Genomic DNA, 21,395 nt, shown 5'->3' with positions numbered 1-21,395 from the left:
GTGTAAAATAAAGAAATTTAATTCATTTTCATTTGTTATAGTTAAAAAAATGACATGTAATTACGATAAAAACAAACGCATTCGAAGGGTTTGGGGCAGCCACACTTCATTAATAGGTGACAACTTTCATAACATTTTTAACACAATGCTGACCGGTCACGAGTTAGCTCGTGTTTTCGTGGCCAAACGTTGGTGACCGGTCACGAGTTAACTCGTGTTTCCATTAGCAGTGATCTCGTGGGGACTATTTTAGAAAGTGGGAGTAATTTTCCTTACTTTTCAAGTTTTACTATTTAATTCTCTACCAATTTATTATAACTTTACGAAACTCGATATATTTGCAAAACTTGTGATGCACCATTACACGTAGGTCAGTGTTTCCCAAACTTATAACTTTTGTGTACTCTTTCTAAATTTTTTGTAACGCTGTGAACCACTAATAAAAAAATTAATGTATTTTTTACTATAAAAAAACTACACAAAAGTTAAAAATCACAACTGGCTGTTGACACCACTAATTATTAACTGTCAACTCTGCAAAAAATAACTGTAAGAAAAAAACACTCGTAAATTTTCATGGCTAGCTTCGTTTTTAAATAAAATTTTTCGAAATTTTCGTTTATTGCAAGATATTTCGCATAAGAACGCGTACCCCCGCTAAACTGTTCCCGTACACCTGGGGGTACGCGTACCACACTTTGGGAAACACTGACGTAGGTGATAGTTATACTTTTTATCATACGGCATTAAAAATTAAAAAATTTTAAAGTTTATTTATATATTGTTTTAATTCCACATTCGCTTTCAAAAAAATAGCCGGACACATGGGGTAATTTTCAGAAAAGTTGCTGGTCAGCAATTTGTTAACAGCACCCTAATAGAGTTTCCAAATCAGCACTTACCTCGCAGAAATAGCGGGATTCTACGGTTAATTTTAGATCTTTCACAAATTCACAAAAAACAGGACATTTTACAAAAAATCTGTCTAGACCACTGGCTTTCAAATCCTATTTCTACTAATTAAAAAAAATATATGCGTAGATTTTTCATAAAAAGTATAGAAGGACCCCAGCAAACCTTTATATAAAGACTTTTATGTTGAAATTATTTTACTTTACCAAAAAAACTAAAGAAAAAACTAGAACAGAAAGTAGATGCACCGAGCGAGCAATAATAATAAAGAATATAGTTTCGGGAATCCCTAACTCCCGTTTTCTCCCGAGTTGCCAGATATCCTTCCATCAGCTAATACCATGTCATTTTCATTCCCCTTTAAAACTCCGAGAGATCTCACACGGTTACCAGGCAACTTTGCTACTTTCTGGAGTTCAGAAGAGAACAGCAAATCGTCATCAAATTCGTATTGGAAGCATACCCTGAAATCCGGGAAAATTGCTTCTTTTCTTAAAGAAAAAAAATTTATTAATTTACACAAAGGAAATTTCTTTTCCCCCAAAAATGACAGGGGGTCCATTCGGCATTGTTTATAATCATGGACCCCACCGAAATAGCCAGGGTGGGGGGCTGGAACGAGAGCATCGAGTGGGCTCATCGATTATTTCCATGCCTCTGCCTCAGCTGTGGATTCCAGGCAAGACGCCTTTCGGGGGTAGATGGGAGCGATCGATGGTAGCTTCCTTTTCACCTGAGAAGACTGTTTTTGATCCTCCCCCACATCATCACACCACCGCCGACTCTAAAACTCTGGGACTGTACATATATAACGTTATCAATTTTCACGCAATTTTAGAGCACCTCTTTTTCTTTCAAATCTTTAACCCCTTCTCTTAAAATGGTATCGTTATCCAATGCCCTATTAATACAGATTTACAGCTATTTGACACTTTGTCTTTTACATTCTAAACGTGTGCAATAATTGATAGAATTAAAAAGAATTATTTATAATGCAGGTGAATATAAAAGGTTTCCCATTTAATAAGATATATACATTATAAGTATGTAAGAACAGTGGTTATTTCAGATTTATTGTGAAAGGTTCGTTTCTTTCTGGGAAAATGTGAAACGATTACTAGTAACTTCGACAAAATAGGAGTCTGATTTTGTGAAAAATTACAAAAACCAGTAGCATGATGAGAAATTTTGTAAAACGCCCATTTTTGTGAAATTGTGAAAAATTTACTCTTAATTATGTGAATGTGAAAATAAGTTTCTGTTTTAATGGGGGGGGGGGGAATCATATCTTCCAAAGAGTTTTAAAATTATGAATTAAAAACTAAGTGACTTCGTTTTCCGAAGAAAACATTTTGTGAAAGGTCTATTTTCATCACTAAGTATTTTGCCAGAGATCCATTTTTGTAATTAAATACTTAGTGAAGCGTCCTTTTTACTGCAAAATAAATTGTGAAAGGCCCACTTAAACCATAAACAATTTTGTTAAAGGTCTGTTTTTAGGATAAAAATTTTTGTGAAAGCCCGTTTTTAGGCCCGTTAACAGAAAAATTTGAATCAAACGTTTAATCAAGTGGTGCCATAAGAATTGTGGTCATAGTATGCACATCCAAAAGGAAGCAATCTGATAAATCGTATCATTTTCTGTTTCTATTTAAAGAGGTTGAATAAAAGAATGCGTAGTTTAAAAAATAAAACAATCATACAGTTTTAGTGGTCATTATAATAGTAATAAATAAATAATAATAAGTGGAATAGTTTTTTCTCACTGCCCCTAACATAATTAAATAGCCTTCCTTGAAATACTTGTATATTTATTCCATGATGAGTGGGCTCTTAAAACGAATCTTAGAATTAGATTGATTGTAGAGTTTAATGGTACTGGAATTGGAATCGGTTAAACTGAACCAAATATAATCGTTAGAGATTATACTTACTTTAATTAAAGACCAGATGGATTTAGGATTTATTTAAAGAATTGGTGATTTATAGTAAGCAAGTCAGAGTAAAGCAAGACATTAAAAATAAGTGATCACTGAAACATTTTGGAGTCGTGGGACTCGTGTTTAACTCCCAACTTATTATGAAATTATATTATTAACTAACTTATGAAGTTATATTACCGAATGTCATATAGAAGTGGGGGAAAATAACCATAATTTAACTATTCTGCAACGAGTTTATTTAATTATTTTAGGACCGACATCATTTTTAGTATAAATAAAATCATCTTGAATTTTTGGCGATTGGATTTTTCAGTTGATTTCAATGATAAACGTCACAAAAGAATGAAAGTTTTCAAACTTTGTGTAAATAAAATAAATGAACATTTTCATGGCATAAGAGTCGGAACTAGTTATACTGTGAAAAATATAAACAACATTACAAACTACAGGCAAACTGTTTAAACGTAGCTATAAACTAACACTGGCGAAAAAATCACCCGGTAAAACAACGTGGACAGCGCCTGAGCCGATACGTCTCTGGATCACGGGACATAGGGTTAAATAAAAAAACCCAAATCCTATGAGGCTCAGTGTGTACTTTTAGGGACATACATGGCTTTTCAGTAACGAAAGAGCCAACTTCTTGAAATGTAATCGCAGTTCCATAACTCTAAGAAAAAAGAACTACTACTTTAGATATAGAAACAAGTTAAATTATAAACTCTTATTTTGTTTTGTTGCTTGATTTTTCCAGGGTACATGACACGTGGGCTCTGCAGGCAAAAACAACAATATGTATTTTCAACAATTTCTTCCTGTTTCTTTCTTTCCGGAGCTACAACAATGATATTCGCATATATCTTGTCCATCAAAAGACGTTTGTTTAAAAATTTTGATTATCGATATCGATAAAATTTACGATATCGGAAACAATAAAACAACAATCTAAGACTCTTAAAACGAACTATGTTAAATAAACACACTCCCTTAAAGTGAAAACGATATATGTAGTATATGCACATCCCCCATACACTTCTGGGCAAAAGGGGGATGGTGAAAAGTAGATAAATCCCCCTTCGAACACACAACTGAAGAGCTTGAATAAGAATCACCCCCGCAAACGTTATTTCAATAATCATGCTACTCAGCACACATTTGAAATGCCAGTTCACAATTTGGTACAAATCCCGGCCTTGACGCTTTTTTTTTTTTTTTTTTTTTTTTTTTTTTTTTTTTTTTTTTTTTTTTTTGTCAACAATTTGTTTGTGGTGTTGTAAAGAATGTTGGTGTATAGAAATAATTAATGGTTTCACAAAACCGTTCAATTCGTGAAAAGGAGAATTTTTAAATGGATAACTTATTTCGCCCTCAAATTAGTTTAGATGATAAATTGAAACACGGAGTTCATTTTCAGACAAAAAATTAGTCTTTTCCCCAATAGCAATTAATTTAGCTTCACAAAGTCTATCAACCTTTACTCATTATTCCGGATCCAGTTTTTTTCAAGAAATTCATTAGCACTTTTCAGAAATATGATCAATTTTTCAAATTATGTAGTAAATAATGTTATTTTATTAAAGATTATTTACTGTTATTCACTCTTTTTAACAAATAAACAGAAAACAACAATGCAATTCTAGTTTTAACGAATATTAATAAAAACAAATGGAACGGAATTTTAAAGTATTAAAAATCTATCTTTAAAAGCCTTTAGGAAGAAAATTATTTATAATTAAAAACCGAATTTGATAAATTATACACTAAAATCTATTGTTTCGTTTATTTGGTTTTGTTTTCCCTAGAATTTGATTAAATAATAAAGTTTCATTATTAAAAAATGCTATTGATTTCAAATAGGGAAAATTCCTTGTGAAGTTCACCGGGAATTATTTTTAGAACATTATGTTATAAAAAAATTAATAATCTTACCATAAATTTTTTTGTCTTTATTATAATTGGAATCTTGTTCCAATGCCGCTTGCTATAATTGGAGTAATTGGATCAAGTACTTTTTAGTAATAAGGATTTCAAGTTTGTATCTGTACTCAAACGATTGAATAATATAATTAAAATTATACTTAAATTTCCTTATAAAAAATTATTAATTAATATTCCACTTAAACTTTATTAATTTTAATATTTAAATACTGGAATCACATATTTTTTTAAATAAGCACTATCTTCACAAATAACTCTTATAAATGCAAAAAGTAAAGATTGTAATCAATTTATATGTAATTCATTTATAAAATATAAAAGGGTAAAACCAGTTTAAAATATGCAAGCAATTTTTATATAAACAACTACTTTACAGTTACTTTTCAAAACTTCATTAAAACATTTTAATAATATATATTTTATTGCATGGTTTAAGATGATGGAATCCATAATATTTGGTTATTTAACCAATATTTTCTATTAATAAAATTCCATTTAAGTTATCCTGTTTATAAACTATTACAATTATTTTACAATTATATCCCAAAGATCAAAACACAAGAAACAAAACCTTTGTGTTCAATTTATATATATATATATATATATATATATTAAGCAACCATTTTCACGCAGAATATTGCACAGCGCTATTCCGAGATCGTGTCCATAGTTTGGAATGGCCCATGCTTTTCTGACTATATCACTCATGGCGGATAAAATATTTATACATTCTTCAGTAGTGGCGGTTTTCAGTTTTTCTACATATGCAGTTATTCTGCTTCCGAATCGATGCATGGCATTTTGAACTTCAGAAGGATCAGAATCTCCACTCAAGATTCTTATATCTTCGTCTAAACCTTGCATTATCGAAAGAGTTTGGCTACCATTTTGACTAAAAGGGAATGACTCAATTCCATTACAACTGAATGACATTCCCAATGACGAGACGTTGCCGAAATCAACTTGATGAATATTTTGACTGGATATAGAAGACTTGTTCACTCCTAGAGATGTAATAAAGAAGGCTTATTACTCTATTGAAATTATGCAGACATTAATAATGGATTAAAAACAATTCCAAAGAGGATCGAAATCCTTCCAAGTTAGTTTAGCAATTAACAGGCAGGTAAAAATAAATAATATTGCTTTGGGAGATATAATGGATCAGAGTGGTATATCTGTAAGTCAAGCACAAACGGGCCATTTGAAGAACTTAGCAAATTCCTGGGGGATGCTCAACTTTCGTCCGATTTCGAAGAGAAAAAAAAAGACGCTCATAATAACGGTAACTATACAAAAATATTAACTTTTTAAAATAACTATACAAAAATATTAACTTTTTAAAATAACATAAATTTATGAAAAACTATCTTTTTTACCTTATTTCTTAATAATTTAAATATTGATACGAATTTCCCAACTTGAAGTAAATTTATCATAGATGATCTGAAGTCATTACAAGTTTTTCAAAAATTAAATGAATAAATAAAAGTTCATAAAGTTTACCAAACAACGAGACGTCAACAGCTGGCTCTGACGTCATGAGTCACATGCGTTTGTATCCGTGATCTTCTTCTTGAAATGCAAGTACCCAATTGGGTTATTGCAATTCAAGAAGAAGTGAAGTGATTATACCTAATCATGGAAATTAAATCAGATTTAATTGGATACCTCTAAAAGATGTCACGCGTGTGTGTCAAACCTGATTGGTTTCTATTTCGGCTATTGGTACAATTTACCTACGATGACGTCACTTCCATTTATCCAATTAAACATTTGGTAACTAAAGGTATCAACAGGCCTGGAAGTAAGACGGAAAGATAATAAACTGCTAATCATCCCATTTCTTTTTAACTTATTTTAGGAANATATATATATATATATATATATATATATATATATATATATATATATATATATATATATATATATATATATATATATATATATATATATATATATATATATATATATATATATATATATATATATATATATATATATATATATATATATATATATATATATATATATATATATATGAGATATCCTCCATATGACGAACCATTCTTTATATAGCATACTAATTGTTTTCCTAATACGAATTTTTCCAACTTTTTTCATACCATCAAGTTTTTAGATATTTGTCTACTTGATTTTCGTAGTTTTTGGAAAAAAAATTCTGAGCCAGTGACTGACTTCCACGCCTGCCTGTTACAGAAACCATTACCATTATTCACGCATAACAATAGAATTATATGTAAAGGCAAATGACTGATTTCAAACAGACGTATATAATGTGTATTACTTCATTTATAATTGAAAGTCTTAATTATATAGTAAAAGTCTTCTAACATTTTTTTTTCTTAATTATTGCAAAAATCTCTTTTTTTTTTCTTTGTCGAATTTATCAACTAGAACCAATTGATTTCATTAGTCTCCACTCCATCTATTTTAGGTTTAAAAAAAAATCATTATATCGCTGACAGTTACAAATTTCTTCTCTAAGTAACAGAGTCAGCATAGTTTTGTAAGGAAAATGTCAATCAAGCGCATAAAGACCATTGTTTCTGATATATATATATTCCAGATGATATTTGTATCTGTACTCAAATTCTTTTCCCATCAAAATACATCAACTGGAAACAATTCATTTCAGATAAAATGGTTAAGATAAAATGCTTAAACATTTATTGTTCGCGTCAGTAATAGACGAAAGAAGAATTTTCTTCGCAATATTATCGATGACGTGGCAAGGGTTTAAATAATTTAAAATAGTATAAATTTAAAACAAAACTTCAACAAGGAGAGTTTTTTGATATATTAGAGATTAGAGTATATTAGACTGCTTTTTAAAAAGTTTTTTGTTCAAGATCATATTCTGTACGGATTCGGAATAAAAAAATAAATGTTTGAGGAATTACACCTAATTCCTAAACGTAAATGTTGAATATTATTTACTTCATATTCTATCGCAACTTTGCTTTCTTTCTTTTCTTTTTTTTTCTTTTTGTTCAAAATAAAAATTAATAAACTGAGTCAATATATGAATTGTTTGGACCAATATAGTAAGAGACATTTTCAAATTGTCGTCATTTTTGAAATATTTCAGATATTTGTCTTTTCGAATTTAACTATATTTTGAATTTTTCAGTTTTTTTTTCTTTTTTTTTCTTTTTCAAATTAAATCATTTTTGAAATTTTTGAGTCAGTATTGATTTTTATTTTCGTCAATATTGACGAAAAATGCAACTGGAAGTTAGACTTTTTGTGCAAGCAATTCGCTGTCATGCATGCCAGTTCCTGGAAGCGCTGGCATTATTCATTACAACGATATTCTTAGTGGTAGAGCATTTTTGTAATACCTTATCTTTATTCCTTATCGTTTATAAAGCAAAAATTAATTCAAAAGAAAAAAGTGCTTAAAATGAAAATTACTAATGAAATCCACAAAAAATAATTAAATAAATAAATAAAAATGAATTACATCCTATAAAGGAAAAAAAAAAACCAAAAATCTAAATAATGTCCTATAAAGAAAAAAACTGTCAAAATATGCAAAATGCATTCATCATCAACATGCAATCCCAGGTCATAATTAAATATATTTGAACTTATCATTACTTATATCATATATCACTATTTATTTGAACGTATCATTTACTTAATTGCAAAATTCACTGCGAATTTCACAATTAAAATCTATTGCCCTATAGAGAGACACCACTTAAAAAAATTTCTAATTTAGCAATTGTGAGTACGAAATTACTTAAATAAAGATCTTAAAAATATATCAATATGGAATTTACAGTGTACATGAATAAATACTAAAAAACAAGAATAAGTATCAAAGAAAAATAATATAATATAATAAATTGTTCATGTAACGGATACTTCGAAAATTCCAATCATATTTTGGGAAATTATTTATTCAGGCATAGAACTTTACTGCTTGAACGGATGTAAGTAAATATGCCTTATAACATTAAAAAAAGAATAAAAACTCGTAACTTCGAGAATCATTCCTCTTGTTTGATCACTAATAAATCCAAACAATTGTATATTGTGTTTTAACCTTTTTGTCTACCAGACTGTCGCGATATGTTTATCATAGACGCGCCGTCCTCTCCATCTTTCATCAAAACGGTCTTGAACTATAAGAATTTCATAAACAGATAACAAATATTATATTTATACGCCTACATCGCTATAGGACAAAATTAACGAACGCCACCAGCCACAGGGCGACTTAAAATAACAAAAGGCGATTAAAACAATTTTTGCCAGTCGCCATTTTTTCCTTTTTTCAATTTTTTTTGGTTGAAAATACGTGTGCATGTGCATTTTGATATAATGTTTTACAATATTCTGAAAATTACTTCATTTCACGCTTGTTTCTAAAAGAAAATTTCTTATTTTATAAAATAAACCCTGTAATGTTTATGTTTACATTTCGAGAAACATTTTTAAAAAAATGACTTATATTAAGAACGTTCTTCTTCTTCGCACTACAGCCCAGAGCAAGCCAGGGCAGTTTCTTCCAAGAGAGTCAGCTAGATGCTTGTTTTTTTTTCTAAATTAATTACTTTCAATGTCTTTTAAATCTTTTCAAATGCCATCAAGCCATCTGAGGGGAGGTCTTCCCCATTTTCTAACGCCACTTGGCTTGTTGAGGGTTAAAGGCTTCGTGTGGTTGTAATCCTCTGATCGAAATAAATGACCGACCTATCTTAGACGGTTTGATTTGATGGCTTTCAGTATGACAATGTAGAAATGTCCGTTTAAAAACCTTTTTTTTTTCGTTTTAAATATGTTTTTATATCTCTCAGTGATAGAATAATTAAAATGGAATTAATAATAATAAAAAAACTCAAACATTTTAACCGTTCCTGATTGTTTTGCATAACGGTAATTTCATTACATGTTTGTTATTTCGCGTATTTCTTCGTCTACTTTAATTTAAATTTATTTTTAGCCATTTCGAATTTATTGTACTATTTAAATTTAATTTCACCATTAACCATTTTGTATTTATCTTCTATTCAACTTAAATTTGGTTAGCATTTAATTTCCTTTAATCAATAAAAACTCAAAATTAGAAAAAGAGATAATGTACCAAACAGTATTTTCAACAACAAAACGCGCTCAACTCTGTTTAATTTTCATTCCTAATTGATCAGCTAAAATAAAATAAAATAAGCATATTAAAAAATTACGAGAACTATTATTTAATCTTTTAATAGCACTTAAAACTACTTAACTTATGAAAATATAATATATTCATAAAGCAGAAAGGCAGATAACTTAGTGAATTTTCAAACCAAATGTGTTATAACGTTCTAGCATATTATTAATTACAACTAAGTGTAAAACTGTTTTCTACTTTTTATTTACAACACAATGGCATGTTTCATATTAACGGTGCCAAAAGCAAACTTCTCGTAACAGATGAGAGCCATAATATGCAAATCAAGAAGTAGATGAGCATATTTATGAAAGTAAAACGTGCTAAGGTTGAATAGAGAAAACAGCAACATAGAAAAGTTAAGTTACGGTCCCACTGATAGAAGAACGGATATAGAATATTAAGCGATGTTCTCACAAAATATTACTTTAGAAGTTGGTGCATAAAATGGCCGTCACTGATGAGTTTTCTTTTTTCCTTAAAAACATTTTGTTCTGAATGAAATTTTATCTTTAAAAAAGCTTAGTTATTTAAAGAGGTTTGTAGATAGTAAAGTCTAGGAATTCAGGAAAAATTTTAATCACAAAAGAGTGTTTAAAGTCAATTAATTGCTTCATAGTGAGAAAATTAACCATCGAGAAAAAACTCGATGGTATTAATTTGTTGTGAATAAAAAACTGTAGAAATTAATCTTCAAAATAAAAAAATACTTTTGTTTATTAAAGAATTTTTAGCTAGTGTTTATAAAAGGTTGTTGTAAATTTGGGAAAAATATATTTATAAAACAGTAAATATCAGTTTTTTTGTTTCTTTAAATAAATCAGAATGGCAGGTTTTAGAAAATATGATTTCGTCTTCTATGTTTTATTATATATTGAAGAAATAAGCAATTGTTTTGTTATGAATACTTTATTAAATATCGTAGTAGAAATGCAATCATTTAAAATATTTTATGTAAGAAAAAAAAATTAAACTTAAAATGATAAAATACAAATTTTCTTCAGTAAATTAAGTTTAATAGTAGCACTTCGAGTTTAGTAGAAAAAAACAAATTGATAATAAGAAAAGCTTTAGTACAATTCATTTTATAATGTAAGTAAAAGCTTGGAAAATACAAACACGTGGATTTCTTATTATAAAAATTTCTTATTTTAGAATAAATTTAACCATAAAAAAGCTTTTTACATATGTTTGTTTTTTTACTACAAATCAGCATGGCAGACTTTTAAGTTTGATGCATTGTTTTATAAGCAAAAAAATAGGAAATTCAGAAAATCGTTTATAATACTATTGTGAAAAGCGTGTATTAGGAAGGATGATCGGATTAAAACATTTTTCAAAACATTTCCTCACCTATCAAATTTATTCGGAAAAAAAAAATCATGTTAAAAAATTGCTAGTTACATTCATTTCAGAAAAAGGTACTGGTTTTAAAACATTGCTAATGCTCATTTTACGTAGTAAGTACCAAAAAAAGAAAAAAAAAAAAAAAAAAAAAAAAAAAAAAAAAAAAAAAACAAGCACAAATGTAGCAAGTACGCATTTTTTAAAAAAAATTTTATGAGGCAATTAAGATGTGCATTTAGCGTGAATAAAATTTTACACTTAAAAGTAGAAATCTTTTTACCAAAAATACTAAATATTTGCAAAATGATTTATCACTTATTTATTTCTTAAATCGTTTTTAAATTAGCAAAAGTATAAATCGATGGTAAATTTTTTTTTAATTCAGATATTTAACTTTTAAGATTCATTAAATAAAATACCCTCCCCCTGTTTAACCTAAACGGACAGAAACATCAGATACACAAAAAGCCAACGTTCCTATACAAAGTAGTTTAGATAAACATCTGGCAGCATTGTGTATCACCTGCCAACAAATCCGATGTATTTAAAATAGAACAATGCGAAAATAAATAAATATTTCAAAACTTAATACTGCTACTGGCATTGCGATAAATATAGATCAATTTGTTGTGAAACTACTTCATTATGCGTCAAGTAAACAAAATTAACTTGATCATAGACCCCACAGATAGGCCCCCTGCTATCTTCAGCCATCAGAGCCCACACCGGAAGTGTGTCATCTTGTCAAAACCATAGACAGAGCAGAAAAAATAATAAATGGCGCACACTTTGCACAAGTTATTAACAAGAAAAATATAGAAATTGTCGAAAACACCAATTAGTAATTTCAAAATATTCGTTAATAACACAGAGGAGTTGAAGGAAGAACTAAAATAACGGCACTAACAAAGTATATGACCTTGAAAGTTAAGGATGAAGTATGGGGGGGGGAGGAATCGGATGACTTGGGGGTGTCGTGGGGCTCCAGCAATGCCTTCTGCTCAACTGGGTTCTCACCAGTTTTTGGTTCCCTCCCCTTACCCAAAACATTGCAACCTCAGAATAAATATTGCATAGTAATCAATGCAACATGTTACCCGACAAATATCCCACCTCTACTGATTAAACCGGGTAACAACGAATGCACTGAATAAACGAGAACGAATTAAGAAATAACCTGAGCATGTGATTTATTGCACGATTTCGCTCTACGATTCAGCAACAGCTGTTTCATTCTGTTTAACGGTTATCATTCGTCATGTGTGGGGTAAAAATTATGAATTTAAAATTATTAATTGTACTAGTCAGTTAGCTACGAACGAAATTGATTTTCGCCTATAGCAAAGAACTTGGAAATGGAAATTCTACTATATATTATTAACTTTATTATTTCTAAATTTTACTATATATTATTAACCGTATAAAATAACTGTAAAAATGTTAGTAAAAATTGATAACAAGATTTAAATAAAAAAATTTAAAAAAAAAACGCTTATAAAATATATTGCTATACTCCTTATGAATTAAGATTAAATAAATTATCATTAGTATGCTGGTGGGAGATGACTTAAAAACACAAAAATTAAAATTGATAAAAATGAAGACAGGCATCCATGTAACTTTTTTTTAATGTCCGAAAAATTTTCGAATCCTAGCGATGTCTGGTCGACACGAATTCGTACCCGGCACGCACCGACCGCAGTGCTGATGCAAATTATCCTCAGTGGTAGTGGGTTAGAGCCCTTATGCCGTCGGGCTAACTGTCGGAGGTTTTCGTGATTTTAAACTCCATGTCCCGCAAATGCAATATCAAAAATACCTCAACGATGGCAAATTTCTCTCAATATTTGGTCCAGGAGCTCTCTTGTCTTCAGGGTTGGTTTCAAAATTACAACGCTACGGAGTTGAACATTGGTAGTCATAAACTCAAAAATTGCGTCGACTGTTCAACGTCGACATAAGTTATTATATTCGTTTATAGAACTTTAGGTTGAAAGTCTATACAGAGACACATTTTAATCAATTTTGCTTTTGTTACAGATAAGCTAACTTTTTTTCTTCAGCACAATGTAGTCTTATTTTTTAATGCATAATATAAACAAAATGAGTAAAACTATTTTAATGGATAATAAAAATATAAACCATACATCAAGTATTCATTTGTTTGTTACTATTACTCACATTTTTTTAAAAAAAATATCGAAAAATTGGCTTTTATACTAAATAAACTGAATTTCTTGACGCAAAATATTTATCGATTCCTTACGTTCTTACTCGGCTTCTGTATCAACTTAACGAATAAAATGCGCTTTCATAAAAATTTTATTACATAGCTTTTAATTTTTTCTTTTTTTAAATAAATAGCTTTTAGCACAAAATTAAAATTACTAAAATAAATCTCTCTTTAATGCAAAGATAAAGTTGGGATTACGTAGATTAAATTATTCGTAATTAATGAAGTTTGTTAACAAAAACAAATTGTCGTTCATTAAAAAGCGCTTTTTTAACATAACACGTTTTAACGCTCTCACAATAAAGTATTAAAAAAAGATCACGCCAAAGTGTGATTATAATTCAAATGGTTCATGTCTTAAGCTTTTTTTACTCTTTTAACAGCCTACTCTGGGGCTTAGAGTAGTGTTTACTTCCATCACTTTCAAAATAACAGCAAGTTGGATTTAATCCAGATAAATGTTGCTTTGTTTGAATTCTCCTTCATTTATATGAATAATGTTGTCGACTTTATTTTCTTCCTCGTTTTCCAATCTAGCACTTTCATTTGGTGGTGCCAGATATCTGTCGTCGTTAAAATGATTTTCGTCTAGACCTGCTGGGACGATTTTACTCATCTTGTTGATATACAACTAAAACGTGCTTCCAACAAGCTTCAGGGAATATTACTTCTTCTAACATATCAGTGTTCTAGGACAAAATGAGTCAGAAAAGAGTATGTAAACACTATTTCTAGAGTCTTCAAGAGAGTTTCAAACGGCTCCAACACTCAAATAAATTGAAAGCTCTTCTCACCGAATCCTCATGAAAACTGCACAGGAAATAGAGATAGCACTGGTCATTATTAACGCATTAGGTCGATTCGGTGAGAAAGACAGGAACAGAAGGCGCTGTTTTAATAAATGGCGCCGTCATATTGAATTGAAAGAACTTCAGATGGGAGAAGTGTTGAATTATACATTAGCTTAACAATGACTAAGTTTTGGTTTCTGTCATTCTTGTCTTTATGTACAGATAAAATTTTAAAAAAAAATTTTAAACGGAGAAAAGTATGACGATTGATACAATTAACATCACAGAATAATAAGCAGCATGTCCTCGAGAAGAATCCGTACTGGCATGTGATTGATACAATTAACATCGCAGAATAATAAACACCATGTCCTCGAAAAGAATCCGCACTGACATGTGATTGATGCAATTAATATCACAGAATAATAAGCACCATGTCCTCGAGAAGAATCCGTACTGACATGTGATTGATAAAATTAACATCACAGAATAATAAGCACCATGTCCTCGAGAAGAATCCGTACTGACATGTGATTGATACAATTAACATCACAGAATAATAAGCACCATGTTCTCGAAAAGAATCCGTACTGACATGTCCTTACCGCGGGAGAAACGCTTCATAGCAATTTCTGCTTTACATACATTAGTAATTTAAAGAATAAAAAAGTGAGTTTAGCCGAAAATAAACTATATAATTTTTAAAAAAAAGTTTTTTTTCTTCAAAGCATCAAAATGCTAACAAAATATGGGAGAAATATTCAGAATTGTCTATGCCATGATTTCTTCGCCTTTTAGCAATTAAAAAAAACTAACTCAACAGTTCTATTCTGTATTGTTTATTCTTGGTTTACCTAAACTTAATTTTTTATACCTTTAATTTTAAATTACTAATGTAGGTAAGACAAAATTTTCCATTAAGCGTTTCTCCCGCAGTAAGGACTCTTCTTAAGGATATGGCACTTATTAATCCTGTGATGTTAATTGTATCAATCATAATACTTATATCAATTTTTTAATTTGTTTAAAAACTTTATATGAAGATAAACACAACAATGACAGAAACCAAAACTTTGTCATTGCTAAGCTATACTATATAATTTGTCATGAATCGTTTCTCTAGCTGTACAGTGTCCTTATCCTTCGCATGATAAAGGATCATTATTTTACAGCAAAATATCATTTAAAAACAAAACTTGTGATAATAACTTTTAAAACTTCTACGGATTCAATATTTTAAGAAAATAAATCAATAAATTTTTCAAATATTTCAAAAAATATCATTTGCATATCAGAATTCGTTTTCATCTTTTGGCACAGTCTTATAAAATTCTATTTAATCAAACACAAAGAAATTTTACACGCTACTATATACACCATATTTGCTTTTTTAAACTACACCGTAAAACATCTTGACGTATAGTTTGCTCGCATTTTTAGTGTTGACCTAGACTAATTTTTTATAGTGCATGTAGTCACATTTTTTATTTACTTTTTCAATGTTAAAGCTTTATTTATTTATTTATTTATTTGTTTACTGACAACACATATTGTCACGCGTATTAGAATCAAGTTAATGGCTTCATCACAAAAACATTTCGTTTAAAAAACAAGAACATTTTTAGTAATATATTCGCACTAATTCTTTCAAACAATTAATAATTTACTATAGTTATTTTGTCGATTCTATAATACTTTATACATGATAACTGCAGTTCTGTACTTAAAAATGTATTTAGTTTGCCTAAACACCGAAAATAGTGGCAACAATACACCAAAACGTTTTACAGTGTAGTTATGGTTAAAGTTTTCAATATATTTCTGTTTTAGGTTTAAAGTTTGTGTAAAAAGTCGTTTCAAAATGACTTATTCCTCAAACGAAAATTAAAAACAGAATAATGTTTGCAAATTAGATTGAAATCTGAAAATGGAAACAAGACTTTTCTCAACAAAAGAAACTACACATTTTCTATTCAAGTAATATCTTAATAAATTAACTGGAACTGTATCGCAGATGCGAAACAAGCTCAGTCTTGTCTTAACTCATAGGGTCAAAGACTTATTGATCCATTCAAGAAGCTAGAAAATTAATCTAATAACTATGGTTTAATAAAGAAAATGTGAAATGGGTAACAGCGTAAATTAGCTGCATGCAATATAACAATCATTGCCATTTAACTAAATAAAGCGAAACATGTTTTGATTAAATTAATGCATAATTTAGAAATTTTGCATAGCAATAACCAAAAGTAAAAAAAGTGTAGTTTTTTTTTGGAGGGGGGGGGGGGAGGATACATATTTTAAGTCTAAACTTCTAAGATGATTGATATCTAGAATATCTTCTTTGAATGAAAATTTCTGTCAATTATTCTTTAAAAATTTATAAAGTAAAAATTTAAAACGATCTATAAGGATTCTTTAAAAATTTATAAAGTAAAAATTTAAAACGATCTATAAGGATTGAAAATTAATAATTACACTAGGGATTAAAATAAAACGACCGTGTTTTTGCTCCAAAAACGTAAGTTTAGAGTTGACTTTTGAAATTTCATGCATTTTTTAAATCATTGTTGGGATGAATTTTACTTTTTTGTTTTAACCCGCAGTCATGCAAAAAACATAATAAAAAAAAAACTGTAAAAACAAATTTAAAAATTATGATAGTCTAAATTTTAAAAAGCCTCATATGTAGCGCGATTTGTCTATGCAAATCTAGTTTGTAGTTATTTACCATTGTGGCCAGACGGGCAAGCCATGTAAAATTAGCGTGGCATTCAACGTGTTAATTGCTCGATGGATATTGAAACAAATTTAAAAATGCTGTAATCGATATTTTTAAGAGGCAAGGTATTTAAAAATAAACCAAATGAAAGAGTGAAGAAAATAATAATAAGCCATTCTTTAAAATAGGATTGAAAATCAACAGGCCGAGGCAATCTTTCCTCATGACTTTTGAATCAGTTTAACGAAAAAGGATGCGATTCGCTCTGATTATTACCCAATGAGAAAAATCGGGACAACAGTCTTATGCTATAGGTCGCTGTTTCTTAGCTCTAAGTAGCAAAAACAGTTATTAAGAAGAAGAAAAAGTAAATACTTTGTAGGAAGATATGTGATAGTCTAACTTAAGAGGTAAATAAATAAGCATATAGCAAGAAATGTTTGCTTGTCATGTAATTCAGAGCTGCGTTATTTCACTCATTTGGGTATTAGGCTATCTATGGTACACGCCAAGAAATGAGTGAGTAGGGAAAAATATCCCATGAGGGATTTTTTTTTCAAAGGAAAAAATATTCCATGAGGAATTTTTTTTTTCCAAAGGAAAAAATATTCCATGAGGGATTTCTTTTTTTTCAAAAGAAAAAATATTCCATGAGGGATTTCTTTTTTTTCAAAAGAAAAAATATCCCATGAGGGATTTTTTTTTTTTTTTTCAAAAGAAAAAATATTCCATGAGGGATTTTTTTTTTCCAAAGGGAAAAATATTCCATGAGGGATTTTTTTTTCCAAGGGAAAAAAACAATCACAAAACGTTTTATTCCATTTTTAAACTACCGTAGTTTTATTTTTATAAGCCATATTTGTTAGGTTTAAAGCAATGCTTAAAATCTTTGCTTTGAAGGTAGATAAAATATTAAATAAAAAAAGTGCTTTTAGCATTTTTTTAAACATTTCTTTACTTGTATACATGTTTTTTTTTTTTTTTTTTTTTTTTTTTTTTTTTTTTTTTTTTTTTTTTTTTNTAACTTTTGATTTTTTTTTTAATTTTTTTTTTTAACTCTCGTGGCAAGCTAGAGAATATATGGGAATGTCACAAGTTTCTCAAAACACTTCCTCGGGCTGGCAAAATATTTGCTAAAAAATACTAATTTAAAACGCTTGTTTTAAAATATTATTAAACATAGAATAAAAAAGTGTTTTAAACATTGACTTTTTAAAAGTTTTTATACATAGATCACATTCTCTTTTTTTATTTCCTCGTATAAACTATAAAATATCCGGAAACGTCAAAAATTTCTGCGTCACAACATTTAAAAATTTCCGCATAGCATTTCACACACTGGCAAACATGTATTTCTCATAACAAAAGCAGATTTTTTTTTAAAAAAAAAACTTGTATTTTACATACATGAAAAAAACATTATTCGAAAATAATAGTAGAGTTTTTGATTTAGCAAAATAATTATTGATGCAATTTGTAGCGTTATATTTTTTTCATCCATTTTTTAATTTTTAGGGGAGTTAAATTTTAATCTGTTTAAAGATGCAAGAGCATTCAGTAAAATACGTCGTATCATCAATTAATAATATTAAAAGTTACTTTTTCAGGCTACGTAGATTGATTCCGTTCATTAGACTATAAGTTATTCAAAGCGTTTTTTTTTTTCATTTATATTTTATTTTTTAATATTTTTTTTATTTCTTTATGGGCAACACATTTTTTAAAAAAATTTTATGAAAAGATATTAAATATTTCCAAACTTTACATTTGTAAATTCGATTCTATACATACGTGAATAATATATATATATATTAATGATTTTTAAATTTTTAAAAAATAATATATTTACTTTTCTCTTCAGTAATATAGTACTACAGCTATTGATAATTATTTCAAATATGCAACTTACTTTTAGGATGGTTTCTACTCCAATGGGACTGGTAGGTTTCTGGAAAAGAAAATTACTTATTATTGGAATAATTAATGTTTATATATACAAAACATATTTCATACGGAACAAAATTATAAGTAAAAATCAATATGAAACAATTGAGTAGTGAACATATGAAACAATTGAGCCTTAATAGTAGTAATTTTAGACGATAAAATAGCTTATTTTTCACCAAGCACTGAAAAATAGTGTTCCATACATTAATAAGTATTTTTAGAATCCTTACCAAACGTGAAAACAAAATAGTATGCACATAAGATGTCACGAGGAAAACACAAAAACGTAATCGAAATCTAAAAAGTTAAAGTAGAGGAAGACGAATGTAATAAAAATCAAAACAAGTTTAATTGGAGGTTGAAACTTAAAGGTTTTTCTAACAATTATCTTTTTGCTTCTGTCTCCTTCCACTTTCAAACATGGCTTATTGCTCATTATATCAGCTTCCTGTATTGTAATTCATCAGATTTTGGTAGAGTTTCTATTTCTCCTTGGTTAAATATTAATTTGTGACCCTCTATGCGCATACTTTTTTATTTTTAATTTTTATAAGGATTCTAAAAATGCCTATTAAGAGTGGTCTTTGCGAAACACCTTGTATAACTTAGCTTTTGTGAAGCATAAAATTTCTCTGCCAGATCAAGAATCCGAATTTGGACCTTGAATTAAAGGTGAACTTTTTTTTCAATATTTACCAATAAACATTTATAATTATCAACTAGGAATTGTTTTCAAATAAACAAGAATTTCAATGTAACATTAAAAACAAGTCGTTCATATTTTTGAAATCTGGTCAATTATGAATATATTGTTTCAATTTTGATTAAGATTACCATTATCAATTTTAATTAACGAGATATTTCAAATCATTAAAAATAAAATTTTAGTAAAGTCCTTGGGAACAAGTTTTTTTATACAGTGATCGAAATTTTAGAGAGGATAAAGGAAAGAAAAGCAATTATCAAAATTCGACAAATCATTAATGAGGAAGGCGGTATCATCATTATCAACATCGCCTTCTACATCCGTTAAAACTCTGAACCGACAGAACCTACATGCCTCAACAGAGCTGTTTGCTACATGACCTCGGACCAGGACAAATACTTGCACTACTTCCACACTGACTATCAAAACCAACTACTAGTTAGGATCTAAATACTGACTATTAAATGTATACTGACTATCAAAACCAACTAGTTAGGATCTAAATACTGACTACTAAATGTATGCTGACTATCAAAACCAACTAGTTAGGATCTAAATGCTGACTATTAAATGTATATTGACTATCAAAACCAACTAGTTAGGATTTAAATACTGACTATTAAACGTATACTGACTATCAAAATCAACTAGTTAGGATCTAAATACTGACTATTAAATGTATACTGACTATCAAAACCAACTAGTTAGGATCTAAATACAGACTATTAAATGTATACTGACTATCAAAACCAACTAGTTAGGATCTAAATACTGACTATTAAATGAATACTGACTATTAAATGTATACTGACTATCAAACCAACTAGTTAGGATCTAAATACATCAAATTTTTTTAACTCTCTTTAATGATGAATTAAACGCTTTAAACTCCTTCAATAACAAACTGAATGCCTAATAAATTTGTTGAGTAGCCAGACCCTCAATGAACAATCAATCTTGTGAACATTTATAAATTTTTATTTGAATTTACCAATTTAAAATGAGTTTCTTTCAATGATCTTAAAATAAAATGTAAGATACGTCTTCTTATCTGTAACATATAATCCTCAACTTATATTCTGTATATAACAAGGAAATTATGTATAACCTTAATTTCTTTACTATTACAATACATATACCGACACTTCTATTTATCGCTATTGTATTCATCGCTATACTATCGAAGATAGTCGTTACATCAGTACATCACGTTCAGTGCAATCAAATAGTAATTTGTAATTGACCTTCAGTAATTGGGCGGGTCGGGGCTAAGTTACGATATGAAACAAATCGAATTTCGTCAGGAAAGCAGTTAACAGGAATTGCACTTGGGCTACTCAAATAATCTTTCTAAAAATTGACGAAACGTTTACGATACTACAAATCTAACAGGTTTTATAAATTGATTATTGTATCGTATTCTAATCAACTATGAAAATAGCAATTTAGATACAGGAAAAGAATTAGACGTAGTCCAACAAACGAAAACAATGAAAGATACTTCTGTCAACAACACACTCACAAATTATATTCGAAATATCATTTTAACTGTATTTTGATGACTATTTCGAAGGCTTTGTCCTCACATAAAATATCACTTATCAGCGATAATATGCCACTCTTATAGCTGTTATGAGTTTATAATTCATGATGGTTAGGTTACATTTTGCC

At 28.9% G+C, this 21,395-nt stretch overlaps 1 protein-coding gene and 1 long non-coding RNA gene across 5 annotated transcripts in view; one reads left to right on the top strand and one right to left on the bottom strand.

Annotated features, from left to right (window-relative positions):
- The window catches only part of LOC139427112 (uncharacterized), a 190,629-nt gene that overhangs the window by 51,274 nt on the left and 117,960 nt on the right, over positions 1-21,395 (top strand). Inside the window, exon 1 of one of the 2 annotated variants that reach the window (XR_011638258.1) lies at positions 4,053-4,105. The exons of the other annotated variant lie outside the window; for it this stretch is intronic. This is a non-coding gene — a long non-coding RNA (uncharacterized lncRNA). Of the gene's footprint in view, positions 1-4,052; positions 4,106-21,395 lie in introns of those variants that run through there. 2 annotated transcript variants of the gene reach the window in all.
- The window catches only part of LOC107448985 (uncharacterized protein DDB_G0283357), a 170,862-nt gene that overhangs the window by 35,821 nt on the left and 113,646 nt on the right, over positions 1-21,395 (bottom strand). For all 3 annotated transcript variants that reach the window (XM_016064371.4, XM_016064373.4, XM_016064372.4), the window contains one exon: positions 18,981-19,019. In XM_016064371.4, coding sequence (XP_015919857.1) covers positions 18,981-19,019 — 39 coding nt within the window. The remainder of the gene's footprint in view (positions 1-18,980; positions 19,020-21,395) is intronic.

This window comes from Parasteatoda tepidariorum, chromosome X1 (genome assembly GCF_043381705.1).
Source record: "Parasteatoda tepidariorum isolate YZ-2023 chromosome X1, CAS_Ptep_4.0, whole genome shotgun sequence".
NCBI lineage: Eukaryota > Metazoa > Arthropoda > Arachnida > Araneae > Theridiidae > Parasteatoda > Parasteatoda tepidariorum.
The sequence above is the reverse complement of the archived record's forward strand: the minus strand, read 5'-3'. Positions and strand labels throughout refer to the sequence as shown.